Source organism: Lynx canadensis, chromosome D2 (assembly GCF_007474595.2).
Source record: "Lynx canadensis isolate LIC74 chromosome D2, mLynCan4.pri.v2, whole genome shotgun sequence".
In the NCBI taxonomy this organism is placed as follows: Eukaryota; Metazoa; Chordata; class Mammalia; order Carnivora; family Felidae; genus Lynx; species Lynx canadensis.
The window spans coordinates 75066769-75085449 of NC_044313.2; the positions used below are offsets into that span (position 1 = coordinate 75066769).

The following is an 18681-nucleotide window of genomic DNA, read 5'->3' on the forward strand; positions in this document are numbered from 1 at the left end:
CTGAAGACAAACTTTATCTAGTTTACTTTTGAATTTTTTTGTCTTTCCTTAAATATTTAAAAACCATTTTCTTAAATGTTCATATATTTTTGAGGGAGCGAGCAAGCAGGGGAGGGGCAGAGAGAGAGGGAGACAGAGAATCGAAGCAAGCTCTGAGCTGTCCGCACAGAGCCCGACGCGGGGCTCAAACTCGCAAACCGTGAGATCATGACCTGAGCGGAAGTCGGACGCTCAACCAGCAAGCCACCCAAGTGCCCCTGTATTTCCTCAGATATTTTTGAGTATTATTCTATTGCTCTTTTCCCCATCCCCTTTACTCTTAATCATGATCTGGTCGCATCCTTCGATACGTAGGTGAAACCCCTACGTTGGCCCAGGTGTCATCTTGGTCTTTGTTCTGCTGACCGTTCTCAGAGGATACCCTTAGAGGGCGTTCTCCCTGCCCCTGCCTCACCTGCAGGAATCCAAGGAGGATATTTTTATGGAGTTTCGAAAATACATATTTCTCTTCCTTCAGCAAACATGCAGTTAATTCTGACTTTCGACCCACTCAGCGGTTACTTTTTTTTTTCCATTGTTATCCTATAATTCTTTCTGTGTCTTCAACATCCATCTATAGCCTACTCACAGAGAGAATAGATCTGGTCTCCAATTTGTTATGAATCGTACAGACCGAAGGGGCGGATGGACAAGTAGAAAGCAGCCCAGGAATTGGAGAGTTTTATCAGATCCTGTTTGTATTGCTCTGGGTTTGGAACTCTGAGTGGTGCCCACCAGTTTGCTTTCTGGTTCCGGACTAAGAGTTGATCTCAGTATAGAGGAGGTTGGTTAACAAATCTATGAGACTTTTTAAAATACACATACCTATACTTGTGTGTATATAAGCAGATAGTATGTAATAAGGTGACTGTAAGAAACTGTTGCTTGCTGGTTTTGATCATCACAAACTGTACATGTGTTAACAAAGTACAGTGGGACAATGTCTTTGTATTATTATTACTATTATTATTAATTCATAGAGCATTAATGGAAACCCTGTGCCCCGGAATACAGGCAAATGTGAAACAGTAGGAGAAATTCGTAAATAAATTAAAATATAAAATGTCAACTGCTCTACAAAAGTAGGAACAAAAATCTTGCAGTAGGTGGGTTGGAGTGATGGTGTTCTCGTGGGATTCAAGGATGGCTTTGTAGGGAAGGTGATATTGGAACTAATTTTTATTTTTATTTATTTTTTAATTTTTTAATGTTTTTTAATTTATTTTTGAGAGACAAAGACAGAGTGTGAGTAGGGGAGGGGCAGAGAGAGAGAGAGAGAGAGAGAGAGAGAGAGAGAGAGACACAGAATCTGAAGAGGCTCCAGGCTCCGAGCTGTCAGCACAGAGCCCGACGCAGGGCTCGAACTCACGAGCCGGGAGATCGTGACCTGAGCCGAAGTCGGACGCTTAACCGACTGAGCCACCCAGGCGCCTCTGGAACTAATTTGTAAAGCCCGAGTCAGAGTTGGCCTGGCAGAGGCATATGAAAGTATCAGAATGAGCAAATAGCAATATAAAGACTATTTTTCTGAAACAATTTCATTTATCTTATTTTACTTTAACATTACTGGGACCCAGATTGCTAGTTAGGCATAACTTTCTCACGCAGCAAATGGGGAACTGGAGCCACCTAACTATCGAAGAGATAGGATTGGAATGAAGTTTAGAAAAAGTCCAAGGTCCTTTCTTTTTATTTATTTTTTAAAGTTTATTTATTTGTTTTGAGAGAGAGAGAGTGCACAGTGGTGGAGGGGCAGAGAGAGAGAGAGAGAGGAGAGAGAATCCTAAGCAGGCTCCATGCGCAGTGCAGAGCCCAATGAGGGGCTTGATCTCGTGATCAGGAGAACATGACCTGAGCCAGAATCAAAATTTGGACATTTAACTGCCTGAGCCACCCAGGCGTCCCAGGCGCCCCAGGCTGGGATCCTTTCTAATGATAATGTGGTGATGTAAAACATTTTAGTTTATTACCTGGTGTTGAGTGTGGATGACGTAGCATAAGATTAAAAATAGATTAAGAGTGTTCCAGGTGGAGGGGCGCCTGGGTGGCGCAGTCGGTTAAGCGTCCGACTTCAGCCAGGTCACGATCTCACGCTCCGTGAGTTCGAGCCCCGCGTCAGGCTCTGGGCTGATGGCTCAGAGCCTGGAGCCTGCTTCCGATTCTGTGTCTCCCTCTCTCTCTGCCCCTCCCCCGTTCATGCTCTGTCTCTGTCTGTCCCAAAAATAAATAAACGTTGAAAAAAAAAAATTAAAAAAAAAAAAAAAAGAGTGTTCCAGGTGGAGCTGTGTTCAAGGGTTGTGACTTAGCCGTGCGTAGGATCTAGCAATCTTTTTTTTTTTTTTGAGGTACAGTTGACTTAAGATATTATATTAGTTTCAGGTGGATAACATAGTGGTTTGACATTTGTGTACATTGTAAGACGATCACCACAGTAAATCCACCATGCAAAGTTGACACAATACTACCGACTGTATTCCCCAAGCCTTGCATTTCCATCCCAGTGACTTATTCTTTTATAACTGGAAGTTTGTGCTCTTCGATCTCCTGCACCCAAGTCACCACCCCCCACCCCCAAGCCCCTCCCTTCTGGCAGCTATCAGTCTGTTCTGCATTTGTGAGTCTGGGTTTTGTTTGGTTTGGTTTTTAAGTTCTGTGTGTAAGCCAAATCATGTAATATTTGTCTTTCTCTGACTTATTTCACTTAACATCATACCCCCAAGATCCATCCACATTGCTACAAATGGCAAGATTTCATTCTTTTTTATGGCTGAATAATATTCGTGTGTGTGTGTGTGTGTGTGACATCTATCCATTCATCCATTGATGGACACTTAGTTGTTTTCATATCTTGGCAATAATAAATAATGTTGCAATGAACATAGGGATACATATATTTTTTTTAAATGAGTGTTTTCATTTTCTTTGGATAGATACCTGGTGGTAGAACTGCTGGATCATAGGGTAGCTCTAGTTTTAACTTTTTGAGGAACTTCCATGCTGTTTTCCACAGTGGCTGAACCAGTTTATATTCCCACCAACAGTGCACAAGGGTTCCCCTTTCTCCACATCCTTGACAACACTTGTTATTTCTTGTCTTTTTGATATTGTCCATTCTGATTGGTGTGAGGTGGTATCTATTTGTGGGTTTGATTCGTATTTCCCTGATGATGAGTCAGTCGTGTTGAGCATCTTTTCATGTGTCTGTTGGTTATCTGGATGTCTTCTTTGGAAAAGTATTCAGATCTTCCCATCTTCTAATTGGATGTCTTTCGTTGTATTATTGAGTTGTATGAGTTCTTTATATATTTTGGATATTAATCCCTTATCAGATAGATAATTTGCTCATTATCCTTGCTCAGGGGCCATGCTAATGTTCTCTGTATCATTCCAGTTTTAGTATATGTGCTGCCAAAGTGAGCACCAGGTATACAATTTACAGGTACCTTCTCCCATTCTGTAGGTGCCTTTTTGTTGTGTTGATGGTTTCCTTCACTGTGCGGAAGCTTTACAGTCCGATGTAGTCTCAATTGTTTACTGTCTTTTTTTGTTTCCCTTGACTTTTCAATCTGATCCAAAAACAAACAAACAAACAAAAAACACCGCTAAGTACTCCATTGTGTATATAAACCACAATTTCTTTATTCATTCATCAGTTGATGGACATTTAGGCTCTTTCCATAATTTGGCTGTTGTTGAGAGTGCTGCTATAAACATTGGGGTACAAGTGCCCCTATGCATCAGTACTCCTGTATCCCTTGGGTAAATTCCTAGCAGTGCTATTGTTGGGTCATAGGGTAGATGTATTCTTAATTTTTTGAGGAACCTCCACACTGTTTTCCAGAGTGGCTGCACCAATTTGCATTCCCACCAACAGTGCAAGAGGGTTCCCGTTTCTCCACATCCTCTCCAGCATCTATAGTCTCCTGATTTGTTCATTTTGGCCACTCTGACTGGCGTGAGGTGATATCTGAGTGTGTTTTTGACACAATGGAGTACTACGTGGCAATGAGAAAGAATGAAATATGGCCCTTTGTAGCAACATGGATGGAACTGGAGAGTGTTATGCTAAGTGAAATAAGCCATACAGAGAAAGACAGATACCATATGGTTTCACTCTTATGTGGATCCTGAGAAACTTAACAGAAACCCCTGGGGAGGAGAAGGAAAAAAAAAAAAAAAAAGAGGTTAGAGTGGAAGAGAGCCAAAGCATAAGAGACTCTTAAAAACTGAGAACAAACTGAGGGTTGATGGGGGGTTGGGGGGGGTGATGGGTATTGAGGAGGGCACCTTTTGGGATGAGCACTGGGTGTTGTATGTAAACCAATTTGACAATAAACTTAATATATTGAAAAAATAAACAACAAAACAAAACACCACTAAGTTTGATGTCAAGGAGCTTACTGCCTATGTTTTCTTTCAGGAGCTTTATGGTTTCAGGTCTTACATGCAAGTCTTCTTTTTTTTTAATGTTTATTTTATTCATTTTGAGAGATAGAGAGTGTGTGTGAGCAGGGGAAGGACAGAGAGAGAGAGGAGAGAGAGAATCCCAAACAGGCTTTGCACTGTCAGCACAGAGCCTGATGCGGAGCTCAATCTCACAAACCATGAGATCATGACCTGAGCCAAAATTGAGAGTAGGATGCTTAAATAACTAACTGAGCCACCCAGACACCCCTTACATGCAAGTCTTTAATCCATTTTGATTGACTTTTGTGTATGGTATAAGAAAGTGGTTCAAGGTCATTCTTTTGCTTGTGGCTGTCCAGTTTTCCCAACACAATTTATTGAACAGACTGTTCTTCTCTTGGATACTGAGAACAAACTGAGGGTTGATGGGGGGTGGGGGAGAGGGGAAAGTGGGTGATGGGCATGGAGGAGGGCACCTGCTGGGATGAGCACTGAGTGTTGTATGGAAACCAATTTGACAATAAATTATGTTAAAAAAAAAAAAAAAAGAAGAGACTGTCCTTTCCCAAGTGCATATTCTTGCCCCATTTGTTGTAAATTAATTGACCATGTATGCGTGGGTTTATTTTTTTCTATTGATTTGTATGTCTGTTTCTATGCCAATACCATACTGTTTTGATTACTCTAAGTTTGTAGTATAATTTGAAATCAGGGCATGTGATATCTCTGGGTTCGTATTTCTTTCTCAAGATTGCTTTGACTTCTGAGGGTCTTTTGTGGCTCCATAAAAATTTTAGAATTATTTGTTAGTTCTATGATAAATGCCATTGGAATTTTGATAGGGATTGCCCTGAATCTGTAGATTGCTTTGGGTACTGTGGACATTTTAACAATATTCTTTCATTTCATGAGCATGGATATTTTTCCATTTCTTTGTGTCATCTTCAGTTTTTTTCATCAGCATCTTATAGTTTTCAATGTACAGTTCTTTCACCCTCTTGGTTAAATTTATTCCTAGGTATTTTATTTTTTGATGTAATGTGTGGGATGGTTTTCTTAATTTCTCTTTCCAATAGTTTTAGTGTATAGAAATGCAACATTTTTTATATTAATTTTGTATCCTGCAACTTTACTTAATTAATTTATTAGTTCTAGCGGTTTTTGGGGGGGAGTCCTTAGAGTTTTCTACATATAGTATCCTATCATCTGCAAATAGTGAGTTTTACTTCTTTCCAATTTGGATGCTTTTTATTTCTTTTTGCCTAGTTGCTGTGGCTAAGACTTCTGATACTGTGTTGAATAAAAGTGGAGAGAGTGGGCATCCTTGTCTTGTTCCTGATCTTAAGGAAAAGCTTTAGCTTTTCACCGTTGAGAATGCCGTTAGCTATAGGTTTGCTGTATATGGTTTTTATAATGTTGAGGTATGTTCCTCTGTACTCACTTTGTTGAGAGTTTTTATCGTCAGTGGATGTTGAATTTTGTCAGTTGCTTTATCCGTTGAGATCATAGGATTTTTATTTTTCATTCTGTGCATGTGGTATATTCCATTGTCTGACTTGCAGATGTTGGACCATCCTTGCATCCCAGGGATAAATCCCACTTGATCGTGGTGTGTGATCCTTTTAATGTAGTGCTGAATTCTGTTTGCTAATATTTTGTTAAGGACTTTTGCATCTTTGTTCATCTGGGATATTGGCCTGTCATTTTCTTTTTTGGGCGTGTCCTTGCCTGGTTTTGGGTATCAGGGTAATACCTCGTAAAGTAAGTTTAGAAGCATTTCCTTCTCTTCAATTTTTTGGAAGAGTTTGAAAAGGATAGATATTAAATCTTCTTTGGATATTTTGGTAGAATTTACTAGTGAGGCCTTCTGGTCCTGGACTTTTATGCTTCAGTCTCCAAACTAGTACAATAATTGGTCTGTTGAGATCTTCTATTCCTTTGTGATTCAGTCTTGGAAGATTGTAAGTTTCTGGGAATTTATCCATTTCTTGTAGGTTCAATTTACTGGCATATAATTGTTCATAATAGTCTCTTATGACTTTTTTGTATTTCTTTGTTATCACTCGTAACTTCTCTGCTCTCACTTCTGATTTATTTGAGTCTTCTCCTTTTTTCTTAGGGAGTTTAGCTAAAGTTTTGTCAATTGCATTTATCTTTTTAAAAAACCAGCTCTTCGTTCCATTGATCTTTTCTATTTGTCTTTTTATCTTCTATTTCATTTATTTTTACTCTGAACTTTATTATTCCCTTCCTTTTGCTAACTTTGGGCTTCGTTTATTCTTCTTATTCTAGTTCCTCTGGTGTAAAGTTAAATTACTCATTTGAGATTTCTCTTGTTTTTTTGAGGTTGACCTCTGTTGCTCTGAACTTTCCTCTTACAACTGCTTTAGCTGCATCCCAGAGATGTTGGTGTGTCATATTTCTCTTTTCATTTGTCTCTGTGTAGCTTTTTAATTTCTCCTTTGATTTCTTCTATGACACAGTAGTTGTTCAGTAACATGTTTAATCTTCACATATTTGTAGTTTTTCCAGTTTTCTTCCTGTAATTGATTTCTAGTTTTATATCATTGTGGTTAGAAAAGATGCTTGACACGATTTCAGTCTTCAATTTTTTGAGACTCATTTTGTAGCCTGACATGTGTTCTAGAGGATGTTCCATGTACACTTGAGAAGAACCTGTTTTCTGCTTTTGGGTGGAATGTTCTGTATATATCATTGTTAAGTCCATTGGTCTCATGTATCATATTAAGGCCACCTTATGGATTTCCTGTCTGGATGATCATCATTGATGGAAGTGGTATGTTATAGTCCTGTATTGTTGTATTGCTGTCAATTTCTCCCTTTAGGTCTGTCAATAATTGTTTTATGTTTTTTGTTGCTTCTGTGTTGGGTGCATATGTATTTATTATTGAATTTTAAGATTTTGTTGTCTTTTAATTACCATTCCTTTATCTGATATGTGTTTTGCAAATACTTTCTCCCAGTCTGTGGCTTGTCTTCCCATGATAGTGTCCTCTGCTGAGCAGAAGTTATTAATTGTAGTAAAGTCTAGCTTGTCAGTTTTTTCTTTCATTGATTCTCCTTTCAGTGTTGCCAAACTGACAACCACCTAAGTCTTCTGTGTTATCTTTTTTTCTTTCTTTCAAGTTTTAATTTAAATTCCAGTTAGTTAACATACAGTGTAATATTAGTTTCAGGCTGTGTTATCTTCATATATATCTTTATATCTTTAATAGTTTTGTAGTTTACATTTAACTGTGATCCATTTCGAGTTAATTTTGGTGAAAGTTGTAAGGTCTGTGTGTCCTTGAATTCTTTCAAATATGGGTGTCCCATCTTTCCAGGACCATTTGTTGAAAAGGAAGTCCTTTCTCCATTGGTTTGCCTTTGCTCCTTCATCAAAGATCAGTTGGCTGTATTTGTGTGGTTCTTTTTCTGGACTCTCTTTTTCATTCCATTGATCTGTTTGTCTCTTCTTTCACCGCTACCATTGATTACCTTCGCTTGTAGTGAGTCTTGAAGCCAGGTAGTGTCAGTCCTTCCATTTTTCTTCTAATTCAGTATTGCACTAGTTATTCTGGGTTGTTCACCTGTCCATGTGAACTTCAGAATCAGTTGATTTGTAAAATAACTGGCTGGGATTTTCATTGGGATTGTGTGAATGAATATATAAATTATATTATAAATAGGGAAGAATTGGTGTTTTAACAATACTGAGTCTTCCTATTCATGTACATGGAATATCTCTCCACCTATTTAGATTTGCTTTGATCTCTTTATTCCGAGGTTTGTAGTTTTCCTCATGTAGATTTTGTACATATTTTGTTAGAATTACACCCAGGTATTTCATTTGTTTTTGTGCTAACGTAAATGGTGTTGTGTTTTTAATTTCTTTTTTTTTTTATGTTTATCTTTATTTTTTATTTATTTATTTTTTTTAATTTTTTTTTTCAACGTTTATTTATTTTTGGGACAGAGAGAGACAGAGCATGAATGGGGGAGGGTCAGAGAGAGGGAGAGACACAGAATCGGAAGCAGGCTCCAGGCTCCGAGCCATCAGCTCAGAGCCTGACGCGGGGCTCGAACTCCCGGACCATGAGATCGTGACCTGGCTGAAGTCGGACGCTTAACCGACTGCGCCACCCAGGCGCCCCTGTTTATCTTTATTTTTGAGACAGAGAGAGAGACAGAGCATGAGCAGGGGAGACGCAGAGAGAGAGGGAGACAGAATCAGAAGCAGGCTCCGGGCTCTGAGCTATCAGCACAGAGCCCGATGCGGGGCTTGAACTCGTCAACTACGAGATCATGATCCTAGCCGAAGTCAGATGGTCAACTGACTAAGCCACCCAGGCGCCCCGTGTTTTTAATTTCTAATATCAGTTGCTCATTGCTGGTATATAGATAAACAGTTGAATTTTGTATATTAACCTTATATTTTGTGACCTTGCTATATATAATTGTGTATTGATTCCAGGAGTTTTTGTTGATTCTTTGGGATTTTCTACGTCGACAATCTTATCTTTGAACAAAGACAGACTTATGTCTTCCTTCCCAATCTGTATAATTTAATTTCCTTCTCTTCTTGCATTAGCTACGACTTGCAGTACGATGTTGAGTAGGAGATGAAAATGGACATCCTTTGTTTTGTTCCTGATATTAGGGGGATATTAGTTTTAGATCATTAAGTATGATGTTAGCTATAGGTCTTTTGTAAATGTTCTTTATCAAGTTGAGGAAGTTTCCCTCTGTTCTTAGTTTCCTGAGAGTTTTTATCATGAATGGCTATTGTGTGTGTGTTAAATAAACTTTTTTCAGGGGGCGGTAATTTCAGATTTGTAGAAAAGTTGCAAAGATAGCAGAGAGAATTTCTATATACTCTGCATCTAGTTTTCCTGAATGTTACTATCTTACATAGCTATGGTCCTTTGGTCAAAAGTAAGAATAGTATTGCTATTAACTAAACTCCAGACTTTATTCAGCTTTCAAGTATTTCCACTAATGCCCCCTTTTCTGCCTTAAGATCTAATCTAGTATATACCGCATTGCACTTAGGAATCATAGCAAAAGAAAAAAAAAGTGAAATATGAAAAACTAAAAGATCTCCTAGACTAGTAGCTTCATAGTTAATTTCTGAATTCCTGAAGGCCTTAGGGGCCCCCGCTGAGAGTGGGATTACTTGTTAGAGCAGCTCTGCTTAGATCTGTGTTATTTGAGCCCACAGTAAGTTTCATTTGCAAAATGAAACTTCACTTTATAGTAAAGAAGTTAGCTTAATTTATAAGAGGACAAATTATAAGTCCAAGGTCACCTTGCAAGTCGGTTATAGAACAAAGACTAATGAATCTTGGTCTTCTGCACTCCCACAGTGGCTTCTATGTGTCATTAATGTGCCTTCTACCGCCATAATTGTCCTTTTTCTTTCTCTTATGTGTTGATTTCAGATCAGATGTTTATTAGCAGTGGTAGTTTGCAGGCATTTCTGCTTCACAGGATACCATTAACCAAACTGTGAACTTATTCGAGGAGATATCCGAGGCAGGGTCCTTTAGCTGTAACATCACCTGACGTGGGAGACGTAGACAGAAACATTCAGTGCTTCTGGGGACTTTGGTGAAATGGCTTTGTTTATATCTGAATGGAGGTGCTAAAGCTGAAGTGGAGATTTATTATCTGCTTGGTTTTAGATATAGTCCTTTCTTTATTGTGACTCTTTTAAAAAAAATTTTTTTTTTTTAACGTTTATTTATTTTTGAGACAGAGAGGGACAGAGCATGAACAGGGGAGGGGCAGAGAGAGAGAGAGGGAGACACAGAATCGGAAACAGGCTCCAGGCTCCGAGCCATCAGCCCAGAGCCTGACGCGGGGCTCGAACTCACGGACCGCAAGATCGTGACCTGGCTGAAGTCGGACGCTTAACCGACTGCGCCACCCAGGCGCCCCTATTGTGACTTTTTCTATATGAAGATATTTTGTGTGCAAGATGATGCTCCTAATATCTTTTTGTTTTTACAGCATTGGATTAAACTGTGCTCTGGGTGCAGCTGAAATGAGACCTTTTATTGAAACAATTGGAAAATGTACAACAGCCTATGTCCTCTGTTACCCCAATGCAGGTGTGTATTTCTAGGGAGTTGCACCTGAGGAAATCCAAATACACAAGACAGGGATAGGTAGAGTTAAAAGAGTTTATTTTGCAGGTCTTGGTATATAGTTGACATTCAGTGGGAATCTTCTAAATGAAAATACAGTGGGTCTAGACCACTGTTTCCCTCTAGACTTGAAGGAACAGTTTGACTCAGCCTGAAAGCCTCGGAATTGGACAGAACTTTGGGGGTTGAATCCCAGGTACATAGCCGAGCAGAGCCTTGCTTTTGGTGACAGTGCTGGCCGGGTGAATGTGGCCAAAGAGAGGAGTGCAAGAAAAAGAGGAGAGGGAGCCCTCCTGTCCATTCCGCTGTATTAACAACCTGTGTGTTAGATTATTCCTTTCTAAAATTTTTTTTTTCAACATTTATTTATTTTTGGGACAGAGAGAGACAGAGCATGAACAGGGGAGGGGCAGAGAGAGAGGGAGACACAGAATCGGAAACAGGCTCCAGGCTCTGAGCCATCAGCCCAGAGCCTGACGCGGGGCTCGAACTCCCGGACCGCGAGATCGTGACCTGGCTGAAGTCGGACGCTTAACCGACTGCGCCACCCAGGCGCCCCGATTCCTTTCTAAAAGTTAGCTCTTCTAGTTTACTATATGTAAGAAATTTTAAGATATTTATAGGCAGTTCTCAAACTATCCAATTAGAAACTGATAACCCATTTTGGATTAACCAGATTTCCTGGTGAATGTTTTTGAGCATTTGCTTAGCTCCTTAGGGGTAAACATCATTTTCCAGCTTTCTTTCCCAAAATATATACATTTTAATGCTTAATAAATTTTCTTTCCCACCAGGAGAAGAAAACTAGAAGGGGATAATAAATAAAACAGGAAATTGGTTAATTAGATGCTAAAGTTTTACTGGAAACTTTTATTTGGAAAAATTTATTTGAGAGGTGATTGGTTGTGTTTTTTTTGTTTTGTTTTTAATTTTATAGCCGGTGCTCTCATCAATTCAAAGGATATGTAGCACTCTCCTAACCCCCGCCCCCAACCAGCTAGCTGACGAGATTGAGTTTCCTTCGCGGGAAGGGGCTGGGGTGGTGACTCTTCTTTCAGATGGAAGAGAAATAGTCTCTGTTTATTTGCCTCTGTGGTTTTCTGGGGGGCGGGGGTGTGATACCTTTTCATTTACTGTGTTCATTATTAAGAATTATAGTTTGATTTTGCAAACAATCATCATATAATTATAAACTTTTCTCACTTTTAAACCTAAAGCCTTCGGCAACATTAGTCTGCACGTCAAGGCGATTTTCAATAACGCTTGTAATCTGCTTTCCTAGGTCTTCCCAACACTTTCGGTGACTACGACGAAACTCCGCACATGATGGCCATGCAACTAAAGGTTAACGATTCTCTTTCCCTTCAGTTTTTAAGAGATAGAGAAATGAAATCTTAGATTTACAGTATCTAGAGAATATTTAGAAAACTTAAAATTTTCTCCTAAAGCAATCCCAGTGTATGTATAACAAAAGCTGAACTACTCTGGGTGCCTGGGTGGTTCATTCTGTTAAGTGTCCGACTCTTGATTTTGGCTCAGGTCATGATCTCACAGTTCATGGGATTGAGCCCTGCATTGGGCTCTGTGCTGACAGCATGGGACCTGCTTGGGATTCTCTGTCTCCCTCTCTCTCTCGCCCCTTCCCTGCTGTCTCTCTCTCTCTCTCTCTCTCTTTAAAAAAAATTTTCTTTTTTAATTTTTATTTCTTTTTGAGAGAGAGAGAGCATGAGCTGTCAGCACAGAGCCCGACGTGGGGCTCAAACTCACAAACCACAAGACTGTGACCTGAGCCGAAGTCGGACGCTTAACTGACTGAGCCACCCAGGCGCCCCTCTCTCTCTCTCTCAAAATAAATAAATATTAAAAACAACCAAACAAAAAAAGGCTTAACTACTCTGAATTAAGGTGGTGGAGGCAGAGGGAGGGGCTTGACAGCAGCATTTTTCTTCCCATCAGGCACTGGTGTCTGTTGCAAAATTCCCAGTCAGGTCCAACCCGAACTACTTGAAACTAGGCTGTTCTCTGCAACGCCCTCACGTGGTGGCTCCCCTCCCCCACTTTGCCTCAAGCATACTGTTGGGGAGCATTGATGTCTTCTTGCTCCCTGTTGTCACAAGGATACCTTCTTGCCCACATACCTCCCACCTTTGAATCCCAGGTCTTGGGACCGTACCACCCACTAACTCCTGGGTCTCTTTTCCTCATTCCTTGAAGTTTTAGCTTCTGGCTCATTAACATTCTCTCCTAAATGATTTCTGACTTAATTCTTGAGACTTCAAGACCTTTCTAGTAGATGATCTTTCCAGTTCTCCGACTTCTCAGTTCCTTGACTTCCTGTTTCAGTTACTGTCCTTCCCTAACTAGCTTGTGGTTAAATTCTACACCACACTGTCCAGTATGCAGCCACTGCCGTGTGCCGAGAGCTTGAGATGTGACTGAGGAGCTGAATTTTTAATTCTTTAAAATTTTAAATTAATTAAAAAAATTTTAAATGTTGATTCATTTTTGAGAGAGAGACAGAGCACGAGTGGGGGGTGGGGGGTACAGAGAGAGAGAGGGAGACACAGAATGCGAAGCAGGCTCCAGGCTCCGAGCTGTCAGCACAGAGCCCGACGTGGGGCTCGGACTCCCCAACTGTGAGATCGTGACCTGAGCCAAAGTCGGATGCTTAACTGACTGAGCCACCCAGGCACCCCCATAAAATTTTAAATTAATTTAAATGTAAAAGGTGGTATGTACTTTATGTGTTATTTGATGTGTTATCCAGCTCATCATGTGATTCCACTCAGCATATAGGTAAAAAAAAAAAGGTCTTTATTATGTCCAAGTAGGCAAATGATTACATCATTACATTTTAAATGGTATAAAGGATTTCATAGTTATCTGAGCTATGTTCCCTGCTTTAAACCTATCTAAGGCATGTGAAAGCTTTGTATCTTGGATTATGTTTAACCCTCTTTTTAGTGAAACATTCATTTATGAAATGTAGATCTCTTTTCCGCTCAAGGGGTGGTGGTGAATTTTGAATTCAGATGGACTCTGAAACTGTTTCTTTTCCTAAATGCAGGGCTTTGCTGTGGATGGCTTGGTCAATATAGTTGGTGGGTGCTGTGGTACGACACCAGATCATATCAGGTGGTAATCATTTCTAAGTATTTTACCTTTTGTTGTGGGATGAATTGTGTCCCCACCCCCCAAAATTCATATGTTGAAGTCCCAACCTCCCAGTTCCTTTGAAGTGACTGTATTTGGAGATAGGATCTTCAAAGAGATGATTCAGGTGAAATGAGATCATATGGGTTGGCCCTAATCCAATATAACTGGTGTCTTTGTAAGAAGGGATAAGGACACAGTCTCACAGAGGAAGGGACCCTGTGAGCACATAGGGAGAAGAAGACATCTGTGAGCCAGAGAGGCGACCAGCTCTGCCAACACCTTCTTCTCAGACTTCTAGCTTCTAGAACTTCGAGAAAAAAATTTCTGCCGTTTCAGCTACTCAGTCTGTGGTATTTCATTATGGCAGCCCCAGCAAACTAAGATACCTTTATACTGTGACAAATTCCAAAAACAAAAGAAGATTAATAAAATGAATCTCCATGTGCCTGTCACAGAGTTTCCATAATTTTCAGTATTTTGCTTTTCTTTCTTTTTTTTATCTATTTCCCAATTTTTTCCCCTTAGAACATTGTAAAGCAAATTCCATCACGATATTCTATCCATAAATACCTGACTAATATTCAGAAAGTCAAGGAAGGACAGCTCATATTTCCTGTGGGCAAACACACATCCCCATTAGTTCTCTCATGGAAGGAAAAGATGACAAGACAACCAAGCTCCTTGAGGTCAAGAGAAGTCGCCCGGTCATTGGCCTAACCCGTGTTGTTGAGCGAGCATCTGAGGGACAGGGTGTGAAGGAGAGCATGTGTTCAAGTCCTTGCCAGTGTGTGGCTTAAAGAGGCTTGCAGTTCAGTGAGATAGGATACAGTTTAGGACTGTTTGTAACTTGCTTTTTCCCTAGAGTGAAGGTCGATTTTGAGCCAGTCATCCCACTGTGCTGAGTCTGTGCACATGATATGTCCGCTGTTCTGATGTATCTAACATTTCACTCTTTTTGTTGGCTTCTGTGATAGACTCTGTTAAGAGCCTATATAATTTTTATTTTTATTTATTTATTTGTTTTTAATGTTTGCATTTATTTTTGAGATAGAGTGAGACAGAGCATTGAGCAGGGGAGGGGCAGAGAAAGAGGGAGACACAGAATCCAAAGCAGGCTCCAGGCTCAGAGCTGTTAGCACAGAGCCTGACGTGGGGCTCGAACTCTCAACCATGAGATCATGACCTGAGCCGAAGTTGGACGCTCATCCTACTGAGCCACCCAGGCATCCCAAGAGCCTCTGTAATTTTTTTTTAATTTTTTTTAATGTTTTTATTTATTTTTGAGACAGAGAGAGACAGAGCATGAGCAGGGGAGGGGCAGAGAGAGAGGGAGGCACAGAATCTGAAGCAGGCTCCAGGCTCCGAGCTGTCAGCATAGAGCCCAACACGGGGCTTGAACCACGAACTGTGAGATGACCTGAGCCGAAGTCGGATGCTTAACTGCTTAACTGACTGAGCCACCCAGGCGCCCCGAGCCTATGTAATTTTTAAAACATCTTTTAAATAATATCTAAAAGCTATCAGTAGTTGAATATAGTATATCTTTCGGTTTCCTTTTGTTTTTAAGGTTATCCTCTCCTTTTTAAAAAGAGTTGTTTTGTTTTTATTCATTTATTTTTTAAAGTTTTATTTAGAGAGCATGAACAGGGGAGGGGCAGAGAGAGAGGGGGAGATAGAGAATCCGAAGCAGGCTCCACACTGTCAGCGTGGAGCCTGATGTGGGGCTCAAACTCATGAACTGTGAGATCATGACCTGAGCCAAAGACAGATGCTCAACCAACGGAGTCACCCAGGCACCCCTAAAGAGAGTTGTTTTAAAAATACCTGTGGGGTGGGCCGCCTGGGAGGCTCAGTCAGTTAAGCGTCCAACTTCAGCTTAGGTCAGGATCTCACAGTCTGTGAGTTTGAGTCCCCCATCAGGCTCTGTGCTGACAGCTAGGAACCTGGAGCCTGTTTCAAATTCTGTGTCTCCCTCTGTCTCTGCCCCATTCGCACTCTGTCTCTGTCTCTCTCTCAAAAATAACATTAAAAAAAAAATACCTGTGTGATTGTGTGTATATACATGTAGGCGTATATGTTTCTATCTCTGTCTACTCACCTCTGTGTGTGTGTGTGTGCGCGCGCGCACGCACACGCTCTCCTGCTGCTTCTACTGGGGCATCTGCATACTAATCTAGGTCAGCAGAGTGAGCAGTTCATACAGGTCCTGATAAATTTAGTGGAGTAGCCTGATTTTTCCAAGTGGATCTAAGACATGATGTACTACAGCCAATAAGGTTAAGAAGTGTGTGCACAATCAAAGCAAATTTTTGCGAGTAATTATTTTTGGGGTTTTAAGTGATTTATTACTATATGCCCTCCCTACTGTGTGCCTATGCTTAGAGAAAACAGACCTAAAACACAGGCCTGCACTCGTGGCACCCCGTCTGCTGTGTGCTTCTCCTCTACGAGGAAGCCTTTTTTCTGTCAAACTACTAGGAAGCAAGCACATGGTTCATGGATGGAAGGCCCCATATGGGTTTGGGAAAGAAAGGAGGGGATTTGCTGTTGGCATTTGCATAAACCATCCCATCCATCTCTCAGTTTGTATCTCTGAGCGCAGAAGCTGGTACAGTCAGTGCCCAGCAGACTGGGCAGGTAGAGAAAAGTTCAAGTTTGTACGTTCATTTTCGGCCTTGCTGAGAAAACTAAAAGGCGTAGCTGCTGCCGCACGTTTGGAATTAGGTACATGATTATGTGCATAATTATGTTAAATAGACTTAATTTCATAGCTGGAAATTAGCTTAATTCAACTTATTTTCTTCTGAATTAATGGATGTAGTGTTTTGTCTTTTAACTCAGGGAAATTGCTGAAGCTGTGAAAAACTGTAAGCCTAGAGTTCCACCTGCCACTGTTTTTGAACAGCATATGTTACTCTCTGGTAAGTGGTAGAGACACGATTGTTAGGATTTCAGAAACCACTTGTGGGTTAATTCCGTACGTTTACTCTGAGCGGTGGTGATACGTGTGCCAAGTAACTTGCTTCTTAGGTCAAGAGGCGTGCGTGTTTTCTGGCATTTAAGTGGCTTCTAGTGGAGAGTAGAGGTGGGAAATGTGCAGAAGGCACAGGTGGTTTGCCCAGGTGGGGTCTCTGCTCAGAATTAGAACTCACACAGTCGCAGCTCTGTTACGCACCGCTTTGAAAACACACTCTCGGCCACAGGCTAACCATTTGAATCGTCAGATTTGCCGTTAGTTAGTGAAAGTTCCAAACCGCCACAAACAGTGGTTTGTAATGACGGCAGCCTCTTCCTAGGAAATTGTTTGCTTCTATGATATTCTTGCCATGATCCTGCATTTGCTGTGTGTTCAGGACTTTACAAAGAGGTGTAGTTACTGTTCTGTTGGGTGCTCATCAGTCCTGTTAGGTGGGCAGCCTCCCTTTTCTGGAATGAGTTTTGATGTTCAAATAAGGAACATCATCAGTAAAGTAGTCCATTATGCCGACTATTAGAGAAATAACTTTAAGTTTTATATTTTCTCCACAATACTAAAATGACATATTCTTAGATGGTATTTTTAAGCAACAACAACAAAAATGTGTGTGTGTATATGTATTTATGGATATACAGATATATGTATACAATAACAGATTCTTAGAGAATCTGCAAATAGTGCACGTGGGAAATTATGCACCCTAATAACTTAGAATTTAACATTTCTCAAAATTGAAATATGTGTGTTCCTTATGTTCCTCTAAGGAAGTTGAAATAAAATCTGAGGACAGCAAAAGCAGCACCTCCTTTTCTCAGTCAGAACATATTTCATAGAATTCATCCCAGTGAGTGAGTGTGAAGTTGGGTTAAAAACCCTCTGCAGTCTTCCTGGCTTTCTGTTCATTTTCCAGAAGACGGAGAGCAAGCCTAGAGGGAGTGGGATTTAAGGGGTGATGGCACACTCCTTACCCCCGAACGTGGCTTCTGCCAGGGAGAGGTGTGGTAGGATAGTTGATTTCATCCTTAGATCTTAAGACTACTGATTGACTTTGCCAAGATTGAAACAAGAGAACCTTTTAGATAGGATTTTTAAAAAGAATTTATGTGGAAGAATCAAAGAAGCCTCTTCTTCCAATTTGAATTTCCAGTGCTATTTCTAAATTGCTTTTAAAAATCACCTTCAATCAGATCTTAAAAGAATGACATCCAACACACTCCTTTAAATGGTTCTTTTATAGATTGCAGACGTAAGGAAAATGTAGCTTTTATGTCAGATACCTCACATTGATAATAGTTGAGAAGCACTTTGTATACAATGCTTGTAGGGCGATGACACAGGGTCCCCCTCAGCACGTAAATGTTGGCACCCCTGTTTGCCTGCCCTGCGAACCTTGGCGTCTGCCTCCGGATCAGGGGTACCCCGAGGTTCACGTGGAGAGTCACTACCAGTGGGAAGAAATCAAGACAGAACTGGGAAGGGATGTCTCCCCAGTCTGTTAACCAGTCTGGAAGACCTTCATAATTACTCATCTTGTATTCATTATTTTCCTCTCCCTGATATCTTGTTCCTTTTCAACCAGTGCTTTGGCAAAGGACGCAAAAGCCATTTTCTCTCATTAACAACAACAGCGATGACTGCAGATGCTAATTTTACGCTTATCAGTATTATCTAGTCTCGTTTTTACAATATTGCTATGAAATGTATGAAAAAAGTGTGCAAAAAAACATCCTTTTATGTCTCTTTTTTATAAAATCAGAGGCCACAAAAGAAGCGGCCCTGGTCTGTGTGCTGAAATAGCTGGACGGGGCTTGGAACCCGGGGCTGGCCGTCCCCAGATCCTGCCAGACCCTGTCTCCTCGTGCTTTAAATATCATTAGAACAGAAACAGATAACAGCGTTTTCTGTAGCGATAACTTTGCACCGCCCGTTGCTTTTTACCTCGGTTAATGTGTT

The 18681-nt window shown here is 40.6% G+C and overlaps 1 protein-coding gene and 1 non-coding gene across 2 annotated transcripts in view; one reads left to right on the forward strand and one right to left on the reverse strand.

Annotated features, from left to right (window-relative positions):
* MTR (5-methyltetrahydrofolate-homocysteine methyltransferase) overlaps positions 1–18681 on the forward strand; it is a 106160-nt gene that overhangs the window by 17363 nt on the left and 70116 nt on the right. Inside the window, 4 exon segments of the mRNA XM_030334007.1 lie at positions 10459–10559; positions 11878–11939; positions 13663–13730; positions 16593–16672. Of these exon segments, the coding sequence (XP_030189867.1) occupies positions 10459–10559; positions 11878–11939; positions 13663–13730; positions 16593–16672 (311 nt within the window).
* Positions 3354–3460, reverse strand: LOC115527830. The gene has a single exon (XR_003973066.1). It is a non-coding gene; the product is annotated as a U6 spliceosomal RNA (small nuclear RNA).